General features: G+C 44.8%; 1 protein-coding gene across 2 annotated transcripts in view; it reads left to right on the top strand.

The window, feature by feature from the left end:
* SIRT2 (sirtuin 2) overlaps window positions 1-15490 on the top strand; it is a 175586-nt gene that overhangs the window by 23140 nt on the left and 136956 nt on the right. For both annotated transcript variants that reach the window (XM_078661178.1, XM_078661179.1), the window contains one exon: window positions 13360-13408. In XM_078661178.1, coding sequence (XP_078517304.1) covers window positions 13360-13408 — 49 coding nt within the window. The remainder of the gene's footprint in view (window positions 1-13359; window positions 13409-15490) is intronic.

The raw sequence follows: 15490 nt of genomic DNA on the forward strand, positions 1-15490 counted from the left end.
TCAAGTATTTTCTGCTATTGGTGTGTTTATGCCACAAACTCGTAAAAAAGTGACGTTAAAGCAGTAGTAAACAATTCGGTTGTATAAAATGCGCCAGATAAGAGTCCATTAGCGTCCCACTGGGGTGGGGATATGGTTAATTAGTGACCATGGTGAAGGGTCTCTGTGCCCCTCATGTGATAAACCGTGTTCCCTTGGTATAGTGAGACACAGGCTTTTATATGGTCAAAAAGTCTGATGTGGCACAACGTACTAATGCATTAAGTGGGGCTGCAGTTACTTGATTGCAGCGAAAGGGAGATCTCTGTGTTGTTTTTACGGACCATACTCCCATAATGTAGCTTGCCACAGACGTGTAAATAATTGCTAGATCTGATCAGGCACAAAGTGCTAGTGCGTCTATGGAAGATGTCATTGTAAACTGTTTGTACAGTGGGATGAGTCACTTAGTGTTTAAGTGCTTGGCTTTGGTACAAAAGAGCATAAAGTGCATTATAGACTCCTTGCCACACACTGAACAGTCGCAGAGTTCAGAGACGATGCAGCCTTTAGGGAATTTGGCGACATACATTTGAATGGGTAAAATACCTAGACGGAATTAAATAGAAGGTGCGTCTTGTTTTGGGGCTAATATCTTTTAGGTACTGCTCCATACCCAGGGTGTGCTTTGTGTGCAGATAGTTGCAGGATATAACAGAAGAGAGTGCTTTCCCAATGAGTATCTTACTTTTGGTGTACAGGAATGCTTTCTTTACCATGATGTTGCTAGCTCAGATCATAGATTCTCAAGATCAAGGTTTGGGAGACAGCTATTTACATAGATTGTCCAGAGGTTATGATTGATTTTCCCAGTATGGGACACTTCAACCACTAATCTCAGGAAGGACTGTATGTGCCTGTTTCAGTTTAGGCGTAGCCAGTAGAATACCGGAGCGAGAGCAATGAGCTCGGAGATGGGAACCATGCTCGTTTCCAGGTACAGAGGGAGAAGTGGAGTACCAAGGCTCATGTGCAGTAGTGATCTCAAAAATGCGTTTTCCACTGTTTGGAGCTGCTTACTGTTGCAGTACTCCCAGAGATGTGCACCGTAATGTGCTGCAGCCACAGCTTTTTGCTTGTATACTTGTAGCACAACGCTCAGTGAACGGCAGCCAATTCTGTTCTTAAGCCTTGATATTGCGTTGGCAGATCACTGTAGGATGGCAGCTGCTCTGTCGACATGGGCACCACGCCAGGACAACTTGTTGTTGAAGCAGATGCCCAGGTAGTCGTAGACCTTGACTATTTTGAGAGCCTTGCCAGCAGTTCTTGATGATTTTGTCAGTGGTGCGGATAGCCCCAGCACCATTACTTTCATCTTTTTTATATTAACAACAGATCTTTTTGTCTTCAGTAGCTTTCAAAGCTGACTAATCTCCTATACAACTCGTTTTGCATGCAGGATACAATTACTGCGTCGTCTGCAAATAAGAGGATAACTGTATTTTTATTGCCCAGCTTCAGTGCATCTGTTACCTCTTTAAGTAGAAATTCATCTGTGTCGTTCAAGAAGAGGGAGAATAGGGGCAGGGCAAAGACACCTTCCTGGCATACTCCTGAGCAGATGTCAAAATATGGACTGCATTCTCCTTTGCTTCCATTGCAGATGCAGGCCTGCGTGTCTTTGTGAAGTGCTTTGATAGCTTGTAAGAGGTCTCTTTCAAATCCTTGTTTTTTGAGTGTATCCCATAGTTTGGTTCTATTGACCAGATTAAAAGCCAATTTAAAATTGATGAAAGTTAGATAGAGCGGATGCTTAATCCTCTTTGTATATTTGACGCAGATCATGAATAATTTTGTGTCTTGATCGATGGTACTAATGCCTTTACGGAATCCCGCCTGTGCATCTATAAGAACTGGGTTTTTATCTGCCGAGGCCTGCAGTCTGTTCAAAAGGACCTACCCGTAGATTTACCCAGTGTTGTCCAAAAGCGAGATAAGCTTACCTCCTTTTTTTATGAAAAGGAACTATGATGAAGGATCACCAAGATGCAGGGCATTGCCTGATCTTAAGACTGCACTGAATATCGTGGACAGGGCTACATTGAAGTTTGATCAAAATATGTCGACTGGTACACAGTCCAGGCCAGGTGATTTGTTTGCCTTCTGGTCTGTTATTGCTTTCTACCTCTGGGTGGAAAATAGTAGCTTGCTCCGTTGGCAGGAGATTATTGCAGTGAAGCAGTGGCGGTGTACAATCGCTGCCAGCATATATAGTTTTGTGATGGTCTACCCAGGTTTGTGCTGTAATATGATTTTCCATGAACCCTAGACCATCTCTAAATATTTTGGCAGTTTTCCTTCAGAGAATTTACTGTCCTTGTTTTCTGTTGCTTTGGTGAGGCCATGCCATACTTCTAGCTGGTATGCCATTTTCTTGCCCTTGATTAGTGCTTTGCAGTCTCTCCTTCTGACCCTGAAGAGGAGCTTATCTCCTTGGGTGTCATACTGCTTACTGTAAGCAAGTTTCAACTTGTTCTTGACTCCTCTGCACTCGTTGTACCAACGTTTGTGTGGTATCTTGTTGTCCAAGGTGCAGCTCAGTGGTGTGTGTGCTTCATTGAGCGTTTGGCGTTATTTGCGAGTATTGTCTCCTCCTCGTCATTGACCTTGGTGCGAGCCAGGAAATGTTCAATGCAAAGATTTGATGGAATCTTGTTGTTCAAGTGATTCTCTAATCCATTTTACTGCTCGTCTGTTGTTGTTTGGGATGATACTGGTGGCAAAGCGTTTGGCCATTCAATGCTCGGTCAGGATGGTGCACTTGAGACTTAGGGGGTTTTGGTCGCTCTCTGAATCACTTTCATGTCCAGGACCAAGTCCCATCAATCTTTGAGGAAAAGGATATAATTGATGAAGCTGGATCTTCTGCTGTTCTGAAATGTGGGCACTGTGGGGCTGTCTGATACCGTTCGACATTCCAGAAGATTAGCTGAGATTCCGTGAGGAAGTCCCTTTCTTGCACCTATTCAGGGAAGTGCCCAATTCAGGGGATGGAATACCCCAGCAGTTCTCTGTGCTTCGTTTGCCGTCCCATAGGTCTTGTGGTGGGTAGGTGTTGAAATCTCCTCAGATGAGGATATAGTACTTGCCGCTTTTGGGGGCTGTATTCTTTGTCAAGTACAATTGCTGTTAGAGCTGCTAATTGGTCCTCGTACTTAGTGTGTTTACTGGGGTTTAGGTACATGTTCAGAAGGTCCAGTGTAGTACAGCGGTTCTTCTACACCTTGACCAGTCTGACGTGCAGTGTGTACAATGGGGATGAGGTAGAGGAAAGTTCCATTGCTGTACAATCTACTTTCATTGAGATCCAGGTCATCAGATGCCCCAAAGCTCTGCCTCTGCCTAATTTGCTTCCCTCAAGGGCAAAGCCCATAAAGTCTGGGGACGTTTGTTGGGTGCTCATGGTGTTTACCACCCATGTGTCCTGGAAGCATTTTATCTCCTTTGAGCAAAAAAATTATTTCCAGTCAGTGTCCTCCAGTTTTGATTCTATACCAGCTGTATTCCATGAAAGGATGTTAACCCTGTTACCCCACCTTGGGTGCTGTTACTGTCCCTAGGATTGCTACAGTAACCAGGAAACTGGGCCCTTTTCTGTTAAAAATGTGTGAACAGAGGTGTATCAGTCCTTGACTAGGGTTTCTCAAGACTGTTAAATGCTGTTGGCAGCCATTGCCAGTTGGCTTCATCTATTCTAGGGTCAGGTCTTGTATCTTGTCTGATGGTGACTGTCCTATAAGCGTTGAGCCTCCACTTGGTCACTGTTAAGGTGTTTGTGTTGTTTAACGTTCATGGCGTAAGTCTGTAGTTGTCTTCAGGTTTCCTTGGAGGGCCCTGTAGTTCTTGCAGCTTTCGCGTCCCAGGCAGTTCTTTGGATGGTCGTAGATGGTGTTGGCAAGTCTTATGCTCCTCCTTTGTGGGAGCATGTCCAGACCCATCACGCTGGGGGAGTCCATGTTATCACAAATCTGTTTTGGGGTAAAGACTGTGTGGAACTTCACTGCTTTATAGACACCCTCTCTCTGTGCCTCAAGTTTTAGAAGGTTCTGACTTCCCGGGTTAACCAAATTTATGTCCTGCGATATTATAGAGAGTGCTGGGATAGCCCAGAATACCTCTAGTGGACAAGATTTGTTTATGGAGCTGGGAAATCAGAGTCTGATAAGAGGTACATAAAGATGAATCACGTTGCTGTGTGGCCAATGTTTCTAACATGATTTGTGAGTGTTGGGGCCATCTAAGTCTAGGTGTGATTGTGGGGAATGGGGTGCTGGGTGACCCACATGCTATATTTTCCCTTGTAAGTTTCAGTGGACCAACGATTCTGGCCCAAGGCCCTTCCTGGCATTAACAGGCCCAAACAGGCAATAAATACCCTTGTCCATACCCACCCTTTGCTGGGAATGGCTGGGGATGGGATTCCCTCTATTTTTAAATATGGCTTTGACAGGTAACAGTGATCTCACTTCCTGTGCAGATGGATAATGGGAAATCCAATTATGTCACTTCTTGTGCAGATGGATGATGGGAAATCAAATTATGGCTCACACTGCACAAAAAGATGATGGGAAAATGCAGTGTTAGCAATAAGATGGCTTTTGGCAAGACGTTGGGTGTTAGGGAGAGGCTTGGTGTTTGTGGAAGGCTTTAGTTAGAGGATGTGTGTTTAAAATACTGGTTGTTTCAGTACCTGAGGTGTGCAAAGATAAGGATTTACTAGAGGCTGGGTTTTTAGCAAGCGGCTTGGTGTTCTAGAGATACTAGGTGTTTCTGAGAGGTTGAGGCTTAGCAAGAGGCTGGGTCTTTATTATAACCTAGATATTTATGAGAGACTGTGTGTTTGTGGGAGGCTGGTTGTGTTTGTGAGTGGCTGGATATTCAGGAGAGGCTGAAGTTTCCCCAGAGGCTAGCAGTTCATGAAATACTTGCTGTCCATAAGATAGTTCTTAAACTGAGTGAGAAGTGGTGTTTATGAGTGGGAGTGAGTGGGCGGGTGATTGCTAAGAACAGGTGGATTATGTGAGAGAATCAGTGTTATTGAAAGGGATGGTGTAGTACGGGAGGGTGTTATTCAGGTTAGGTATTATGTCTCAGTTGGGGTGACAGTGAAAGGTTGTTTGAGGTACAGTAAATGATGTTAGTTGCTATAAGAATGCGGTCTAATTGTTGGTGTGAGGGTGGGGCATGTCGGTGAGGTCTGGGCTGGCAGACAAACTTAGATTTGCTAGTACATACCTGTCCTTGACACCTAACTCTGTAGCTGATCTACTGCTCAGTTCTGTTTTACTCTTACTCCAGGGATTGTGCAAGGAGTCATGACAACTTGTCATTTCGCTGCCACTGTTTCTTCTAATGAGCCTTCATTTAACTCTTTCATGGCACTCAGGCACCAATTTGCTGAGGAGTCCTTAGACAGCCACCTGGAATCACCATGCAATAAAATATGCCCTCCCATGGTCCATCGGAGACCTTTTTAATCAACTGACTTTGTCTCTTCCACTACCCGTTGTACGAAAAATATTTTCTCATACTTCAACATTTGTTTCTAGAAATTATTCGCCTTTTGAAAATAAAAATGCAATTTTATTCTCTCTTGGTACATAGTTATGTTCATAATTTTGAGTTGTTCTTCATGGATCCTGTCAATTATTACCATTTGTTAGCCTCTCAGAGTGTCTTCAGTCCATTTCTGACCTTCTTTCAATGTAATGTTCAGAAATGCACACTCTCGTGCAGTTGTGGCCTCACCAGGGCATTTTACAGTGGTAAGAAAACCTACAATCTTTTGATGGTTTTACTATTCCTTACGCATCCTACAATCCTTCTTGCTTTCTCCCTTTGACTTTATTTAACAACTAATAAATAGTCTGATATAATCCAGAGATCCCTGCTCTCTTTTAAGATAGGTAGGTTCTCTACTATAGTTTTGTAATCACTGCTAGGATTTTATTGCCTTAAATGCATTGTCTTCACTTAGCTGCATTCATTTGTAGTGCTTAATCTAAAACTTCTCTTTTAGTACTTTTAGCTTCATTAACAGATCTCTTTTATTGGTATGTTATGGAAGATCTGTTATGTAGAATGCCAGTACGTCAAGTGGGCTTTGGGATTGTCCTTTTCTTACTCTTGGTTGCCTTCCTAGTCAGTCTGATTTTCTTACATTTTATTCACTGGATTTCCTTCCTCTTCTTGTATTTGTCCCAACATCCCCTCTCGGAGTATAGCTTCTTTAGCATCCTTTTGATTGGATGATTTGTATCTTTCCTCTGCTCCACAACAGGAAACCTCTTTTCTTTTCTTATTCTTTCCGCACTCCCTGGTAGTGTATGTATTTCTTTTCTCTCCTCCACGTGCTCCATCCCATCTCACATCCGAAAGTCCCACACCAATACTTAATTTGAGCCTGTGGTTCCGGTGCTTGGCATCAGCATCTAATTGTTAAGACTGGCACTTATGACAGTCTGCCATGTGGCAGCACTGTTTGTCTAATTTAGAGAGGATCACAATAACAGTTGTTTATTAGTTCAGTCTACATTAATATAGCCTTATAGCCCGCTGTAGAGGGCTATACCGGCTATTAAAGGCCCTCTCCAGCGTTAAAGGACCGAGCCGAAGGCAAGGGCCGTTAACAAGGGAGAGGGACTTTAATAGCCGGTATAGCCCAGCTACAAAGGGCTAATAGGCTATTAGAACATTCTGCCACTTGGGGGCAGAATGTTCTAACAAAAAAAACAAAGCCTTATGGGAGCGTGAGAGGATTGGAATCCCCTCAGGCTCCATAAAGCCTTTGTTCACAGCCAGAGCAGTGAACAAAGAAACATTGGAATGTTGGAACTCCGGGCTTATACCAGCCATTATTAGCCCGGAGCACTCCATTGTTTTCAATGGAGCTCCCAACATTCCAATGTTTAATATGACCTGCCACCCAAGCCATTCTTATAGCTGTGGGTGCCAGGAATAGTCTGAATTTTCACACTTGTAGAAGTGTGCTGGTTAGTGGTTGTGTTGGTACTGTCATTTGCAGCACTGGCAGGGTCAATCGGTGGTACAAGGTGTGGTGGCCTCCTGATGAGGACCCTGGCAAATATGTTTTTTCTTCAAATTAAACGCTGCCCCACACTCTTTGTGTGGTTTCAGCTACCCCTGCCCACACTGATTGGCTTTTGCTGTTTCTTTTTTTCAATTAAACCCCTTCCCATCCAGCTCTTCCACTGCTCTTTCGTTACCCTCCGTGCTCCCTTTTGCTTCCAATGTTTAGTGGTAATTACTCACTGAACAGCACCAACAAAAGTTATTGGGAAATGCCAAAAGGTGAGACTTTTTGGCATTGACAATAACTTTCTGCACCATTTTAGTTTGTGCAATATGAAAATAAGCACATTTCAACACCCTTATCTTTTGAGTGCCTCTTACGAATACAATGAAGAGCACAGGATGAAGGACTGCTCTTTTTTCAGAATTAATTCCATTTACCAGCTTTACTTTTCTCTTGTCACTCAAGCAATTGCTAGTTTTCTGAAGTCCAAGGGAACTACATTTCTCACTCAGCCTTGATGTATTTTCCCGGTTACCCAGTTGAAAAAAATCGAGATTTGTCTAACACAACATTTTGCTACGAGCATATGCTGTCTCGGGTGTAGGACTTCACAGGTAACAATGCATTTGATTTTTTTCATCGCTAAGGGTGGTCTGAATGTTTCATAGTTCCAGCCAGATCTCACCATTGCTTAGTGAGACTGCATTTGCATTCAGTGCATGTTTGCAAAGATTGGGCAGCATTGTTTCTTGTATTTCCACCATCTTTCCAGCGACCTTAGACTGTCACGGGTGAGTAGCACGCTTCGCAATTCCCTGATTGATTGATTCCAAAACCTTTTAATATCCTAAGACCGCGATTTCTAACCTTCTGAGTTCAGGAGAGCCCCACTGAATCACTATTGGAAGCCCAGGATCGCCAATGAATTTATGATGGAAGCCTGGGACCTCCACTGAATCACTACTGGAAGCCAGGGACCTCAGTCTAAGCAATTTCTACGATTTGAACCTCTAAACAGTACACACAACTATAGAAGCAAGTATAGATCGAAAGAAACATACAAATGATGAAATATTGTATTTAATTTACAAACAAAAATATATTAAAAAAAATACAACTTTTAATTTTAATGGGAAAGTTGGAGCTTTTCAAAATGTGTTTTTATTTCCAAAATATGAAGTGATACTTTGTACCTGCTCTTAATGCACTCTCTCTTTGTCCACGCATCCCAGTGCTACACTTTTGAGGCCACCCGTTATCCATACTAACTTCTGTTTACTATAATTACACTGCTACCACAAATCGTGCAAAGGATACCAACTTAATTTTTTGCCTACAATTACAAAACACTTTACATTTACATAGCATTTTAATAGTTGGAATTTTACATTTTTTATGTATATCTTCTTAATTAATCATCTATTGTTCAATTTTGTAAGCAGCTGCAGACCCCCTTAGTAGGCTTCGCGAACCCCCAGAACTCCACGGTCCACAGGTTAAGGAAACTCTGCCCTTCGATAAGACAAGGCCAGTATACTATCAGACGACAAATGTTTTCTGCCCCTCAGAACACCACCAAAGAAATGTTAGCACTTTATTCTAGTATTAAACTGATATAAAAAATAATGTGTTAAACGTCCCAAATCTGCTACGTCTGTATCTATTTAATGATTTACTATTAAACAAACATAAAAGCTTACATTTCTTAATTTGCATGTACACGAAATTGAAAGTAGCCTGCTATTTTAGCTACACTGCTTTATACGCACATGTAACAACAAGCATTCGCAATGCAATAGGTCTCTCATTAGGAAAGTTTGATCTATTGGTTTTGTAAATGACAAATATATTATTTATGTGTTTGTTTATAAAGTAGCTAAATTATTAGCTTTGTCATTGACAATGCAAATACTTTTAACTTTTGCTAATGTGACACCTATAGCATTTGTAATGCAACATGTTGTGTATGTATGTGACTTAGATGTATTGATCTTACAAATAACAATGTATTACAATTTTTTAAATTAATTAATTAATACTTAAATAAAAGTGATTTTAATTTATAATGGCAATAGCTAAAGCTTTTGGAAATAACATTTGTGAAGAATATGTTCACTGTATTTTATTGTGAGGAAAATCCAAGAATAGAAGTGAAATATTAACATAATTTTTGTGACATTTGTAATAAAGCATGAAACATTGAGAGAACATATTTGAACCAGTTGTTGTTGAATGGTTGCACTGATTGATGCTGTGATGGCGCGGAGTGATGTTGTTGCGACGAGTGATGCTGTGGCGTTCAGTGATGCTGTGGTAGCGCATAGTGATGTTGCAGTGCCCCTGAGTGATGCTGTGGTGTCCGTGAGTGATGCTGTGGTGTCCGTGAGTGATGCTGTGGTGTCCGTGAGTGATGCTGTGGTGTCCGTGAGTGATGCTGTGGAGGCCGTGAGTGATGCTGTGGAGGCCCTGAGTGATGCTGTGAAGGATCTGAGTGATGCTGTGGAGCCTCTGAGTGATGCTGGGGAGGCCCTGAGTGATGCTGTGGAGGCCCTGAGTGATGCTCTGGAGGCCCCGAGTGATGCTCTGGAGGCCCCGAGTGATGCTCTGGAGGCCCCGAGTGATGCTCTGGAGGCCCCGAGTGATGCTCTGGAGGCCCTGAGTGATGCTCTGGAGGCCCTCCCTGAGTGATGCTCTGGAGGCCCTCCCTGAGTGATGCTCTGGAGGCCCTCCCTGAGTGATGCTCTGGAGGCCCTCCCTGAGTGATGCTCTGGAGGCCCTCCCTGAGTGATGCTCTGGAGGCCCTCCCTGAGTGATGCTCTGGAGGCCCTCCCTGAGTGATGCTCTGGAGGCCCTCCCTGAGTGATGCTCTGGAGGCCCTCCCTGAGTGATGCTCTGGAGGCCCTCCCTGAGTGATGCTCTGGAGGCCCTCCCTGAGTGATGCTCTGGAGGCCCTCCCTGAGTGATGCTCTGGAGGCCCTCCCTGAGTGATGCTCTGGAGGCCCTCCCTGAGTGATGCTCTGGAGGCCCTTCCTGAGTGATGCTCTGGAGGCCCTCCCTGAGTGATGCTCTGGAGGCCCTCCCTGAGTGATGCTCTGGAGGCCCTCCCTGAGTGATGCTCTGGAGGCCCTCCCTGAGTGATGCTCTGGAGGCCCTCCCTGAGTGATGCTCTGGAGGCCCTCTCTGAGTGATGCTCTGGAGGCCCTCTCTGAGTGATGCTCTGGAGGCCCTCCCTGAGTGATGCTCTGGAGGCCCTGAGTAATGCTGTGGTGGCGCATAACGATGCTGTGGTAGCGCATAGTGATGCTGTGGTGTTCCAGAGTGATGCTGTAGTGTTCCAGAGTGATGCTGTGGTGGGGCTGAGTGATGCTGTGGTGGTGCTGAGTGATGCTGTGGTGGTGCTGACTGATGCTGTGGTGGTGCTGAGTGGTGCTTTGGTGGCGCAGAGTGATGCTGTGGTGGCGCTGTGTGATGCTGTGGTGGCGCTGTGTGATGCTGTGGTGGTGCTGAGTGATGCTGTGGTGGTGCTGAGTGATGCTGTGGTGGTGTTGAGTGATGCTGTGGTGGTGTTGAGTGATGCTGTGGTGGTGTTGAGTGATCCTGTGGTGGCGTTGAGTGATGCTGGGGTGGCGCTGAGTGATGCTGGGGTGGCGCTGAGTGGTGCTGTGGTGGTGCAGTGGTGGTGCTGAGTGGTGCAGTGGTGGTGCTGAGTGATGCTGTTGTGGTGCTGAGTGATGCTGGGGTGGCGCTGAATGGTGCTGTGGTGGTGCTGAGTGGTGCTGTGGTGATGCTGAGTAATGCTGTGGTGGTGCGGAGTGGTGCTGTGGTGGTGCTGAGTGATGCTGTGGTGGTGAGTGACGCTGTGGTGGTGCTGAGTGACGCTGTGGTGGTGCGGAGTGATGCTGTGGTGGTGCTGAGTGGTACTGTGCAGTGGTGCTGTGGTGGTGCTGAGTGATGCTGTGGTGGTGCTGAGTGGTGCTGTGGTGGTGCTGAGTGATGCTGTGTTGGTGCTGAGTGATGCTATGTTGGTGCTGAGTGGTGCTGTGGTGGTGCTGAGTGGTGCTGTGGTGGTGCTGAGTAATGCTGTGGTGGTGCTGAGTGGTGCTGTGGTGGTGCTGAGTGACGCTGTGGTGGTGCTGAGTGACGCTGTGGTGGTGCTGAGTGATGCTGTGGTGGTGCTGAGTGATGCTGTGGTGGTGCTGAGTGATGCTGTGGTGGTGCTAAGTGGTGCTGTAGTGGTGCTGAGTGATAATGTGGTGGTGCTGAGTGATGCTGGGGCAGAAAGGCACAACAAGGCTGGTGCAGACCCCATAGGGCAGGGGCTATGAGAGAAACGCAACGATGGCCGGTCTCTGGGACTCCGGGTTCACCTCTGTACATTGACTCTATCTCTGTTATGGTGGTGTTTTCGGTTTTTAGATGGTGTTGCTTTCTTAGTCATGTTTTTAACGATTGTTTAAATGGCTCAACACTCAGATGGTATGAGATCACCCTGCATGTCTCCTCAGCTCCTCATTAATTGCTAGTTTAGTTCACATCCATGGATTTTGGATTGTCTTAAAGACTATACCCATTTTATTTAATGAAGGTAATTACTCCTAAGAGTCGGGCAATCATGATCACTCTTTTCTACCAGTAAAAATGCAGTACTTGGGCTGTATTCATTCTGTTTCCAAGGCATGCTGTCAGATGTCATTTGGTCTTCGTAAAGATATCAGTTACTTTTCTTTAAAAATTTGCCTCTGCCTAACCTTGCTTTGTGCATTTTGTTGACTGTTAGAGGGCCAGATAGATCATTCTCCACATTGCCACTAGAGAGTACAGCTACAGATTGCTAAGCTGCACTTCTCTAGCAATTCAGTTCAGAAAGCAGTGTCGGACTCTTAGAGATTTTTGAAGGAAAGCATTGATGAGGATTGAGGAGCACATAACAGATTGGTAAAGACAGAGAAGAACAGTTATTCTTAAACAAATCGTGACTTTCTGCAAAATCCACATTAATTAACATGGCTCAGTTAGTCCAGTACGTAGATATCATGGCTCACCAGCACCATCACTAACTCCAGTTAACACACTACTCTTACAACATGCTGGGCAGTGGACAAGGCGGATAACCTATAAATGATCACCTAAATACTTTTGGTTCCTGATTATTTTCTTTGAATATCATAACCAAGACGCCTGGGTTCTAATCCTGGTTTTGGCTCTTGACCAAAACAGTTTAGGATTCTGGGCAAATCACTCAATTTCCCTGTGCCTAAAATGGAAATTAATGAGAAACTATTTGTTATGGACATTTTAATTTATATTTATTTTTGGAAAGGTGCCGAATGTGTGGAAGATTCAGCGAGGGTAGTGTTTGGTGCTGAAATCTGCATGTTACTTGCAGCTAACAAGTTTGAATCACAAGGCCTAGTCAGTAATTTGTTCATATCAGTGATACATTTGATTACAGGTAAATTGGATAACGGCAATGTCTGTTTTTTGCAGCACTTAGAAAAGGAAAAACATAAGTATTAGGCCCTATTTAAAAAAGTTGTTTTTAATGCACCAGTCCTGTTGTACATTGTCTCATTATCAAGAACTCTAATTGCATGTTCACCGCCTCCCCCAAATCCCTGATCGCATCTTGATCTCTGCAATCTAGTCTCCATTGAATCCTGTAACCTTTATCGTTGCTCCTCATTTTTTTAAATGTCCTCCTACATGTTCTGTGGAAAGTGCTCCTTTGGTCTTGAATCTACGGGGATATTATATTAAATGCATAAAACAATAGTAAATAAATTACATTGAAAGTCCAGCCCTTCAAAAATAAAGTTGTTCATCAGAGGTGCTCAGTGGGTCTGTTACAAAGTGTGACGATTATATGACCGGGACAGGAGAGGGTAGGAAATTTCCTCGGGCATGATGTAAGGCAAAACATTACAGCAAAAGTAGATGTGACTGGTGTTTGTGCCATTGATGGTAAGAGAGTATTTAATTGATCCTTAGTTTGAGGGGGTGGTATGTTAGACACAGAGGAATTGAATATCCTTTCCAATAAAGTGTGAAATGCCACTCCATAAATATTGAGCATTGTATGTCCTATAGAAGAAACAAATTGCTAAAATAGCATGAGGCATGGGAGTGTCAGGTGACTCTAAAATGTCTGAAGATAGGGACATGATCATCACAAATTTGTTTTTTCTTGCCTTACATCTTCCAGTTTCTCATACGTTATCAGGCGTTCCACCTCTGGTGCTCGTTTTTTTCTTAAGCTCTGTTTATTTTTCGTTTCTTCTCAGGACTCTGATTCAGATGAGGACAGCAGTGCGGCTTCCGGAGAATCTGAGAGTATGTATCATGAACTTTGTGCATGGGCCATGTTCACTTTGTTGCTAGCCCACCACTATGAATTGTTAGGCCATGTCTCCAGATGGTTGTGTAGCCCCCTGATGGTTAGTGCACTTCACTTCATGATGGTAGGGCCTACTTGCTCTATGACTGTCGTGGACACAACCTCTGTTTGTCAACAGCTTCTCCTACCTGTCCACAGACACCACCTACTTCTTACTGTTAAACAAAACATGCTAGTTTTAGATATATATCACCCAATAGATGTTTGAGGCTCTTACTACACTGTCACCAGTGCAGACCATTTCTTTGATGCTGTCCCGCATAACTTCTTGTTGTTCATTGGGCTTTTTCTTCTGGCCATTGATGCACACCACGACCAGGTTGTTATTACTTGAAATCTCCTAGCTTTGGAGACATGTCTTTTCCCAGATGTTTGAGGTTTCTCCTTCCTTGTTTTGTGGGCACACAATTTCTTGCTTCTCATAGCATTTTATCTTCTGGTTGTTGGGACACACTGCTCCCTGATTGTTGTGCACTGCCACCCACGGGTACTTCATCACACCACTCTGGTTGTTGGTCAACTTGAACTCCTGGCTCTTGGACCACACCTACTCTATAATTATTGCATCACCACAACGCTGTGATGCATATACATCTACACCATGATTTCATTTTCTGGCTTGTAGCACCCTTTGGATGTGCTTTGTGTTCTATGCATTCCTGATTGCTGCATTGTCAACTTTACAGGTAACATGCTAATCTGGTGCTTCTATTGAGGTCAGTATACCATTTAGCCACTACATTTCAGGCATGTAAATGTAAATGTAAATGTAGTATACTTGTAAAGCGCACAACTGCCCCAGCAACGGGGCGTCCCGGCGCTGTATAACTCTGGGGAACCCGTCCTGGCTTTCCCTGTGGGATGGTCCCTGCTGGGAGTCCCCAAGGTGGAGCTAGGCATCCCCGGAATTGGTGGGGCCGTTGTGGAGATTAGGCAAGCTAATGCCCAGAGTTGCCGAGTGGAACCCCTGATTACAGTAAGCACTGAAGCGAGAATTATCAAGTCCGCTGACCACGGTCCACGACCCTGCCGCGTCGGGAATTGAACCCTGGTCCCGGGCTGACTTCTGCTCTCAGACCTGCCGCCTCTAACCAGTGAGCCACACTACTCCACGTATGTGTGAAGGAAAATATAGGTGTTCAGGTGCATTTCTGTCAAAATGTGGGTTGGATTTATCAAGGTGGCCATTGATAGGGGATCATAATTCTGCCCTATGTAGGTAAAGCTTTGCCAATTTGCTGTTTGGCATCAAAAAGTGCACTGTAGGGGGGGCGTGGCTTGGACGCCGGAGAAGATGGCCACTTGAGCGTTCTCTCCTCCCGTGGCGCCAAGCAAAAACGCATTGTCGGTGATTTTCCTGCACCCTACAGCTCCACCAATGATGCGGTGAAGCAGCGGAAGGTATCGGGAACCGGCTGGAGGTCTGAATCCTTCAAGTATGTCCCGGAACAGCTGATCTGGCGAACGCAAGCCGCGACCGCATGGTGTGAGGAGCGCGCCTCTACCAGCATCGCCGGACACCAGATTCACCGTCTCACTGATCTCTCTGGCTGAGGCGAGACACGCGAGTGCCTTCTTACTGCACAGCGGGTCAGAACACCGTGATCAGAAACGGGCACCGATGTGGATCAGGAGCTCGTAGAAGGAAATAAACATTATATGCAGGTACAGCGCTTCATCTAAACAAAATGGCGGCCGCATATCTTCGCGCCGATCTGATCCACTGCATGTCTCCCCGGCGCTCATTCCCTGGGCAATGAAGCTATTCAAATGCTTAATGTGGCACTAAAAATAGTCTACGCCCGAGGAGTATATCCATTAAGAGCAGAATTGTCCTGACTGCATGCTGGCGATCCTGCAATCTGTAATCTGCAATCTGTGGTCTGACATGAGGGAGCCTTAAAGCGATCCCCAAAACAAACACTTGCGCTCACCTGGGGTAATAGTAATATTAGTCTTCACCTATTTACCTGCATATCCAGATGGGCCAGGATTGTAAAGGACCCTTATTTCAACAA

Source organism: Lissotriton helveticus, chromosome 9 (assembly GCF_964261635.1).
Source record: "Lissotriton helveticus chromosome 9, aLisHel1.1, whole genome shotgun sequence".
Taxonomy (NCBI): domain Eukaryota; kingdom Metazoa; phylum Chordata; class Amphibia; order Caudata; family Salamandridae; genus Lissotriton; species Lissotriton helveticus.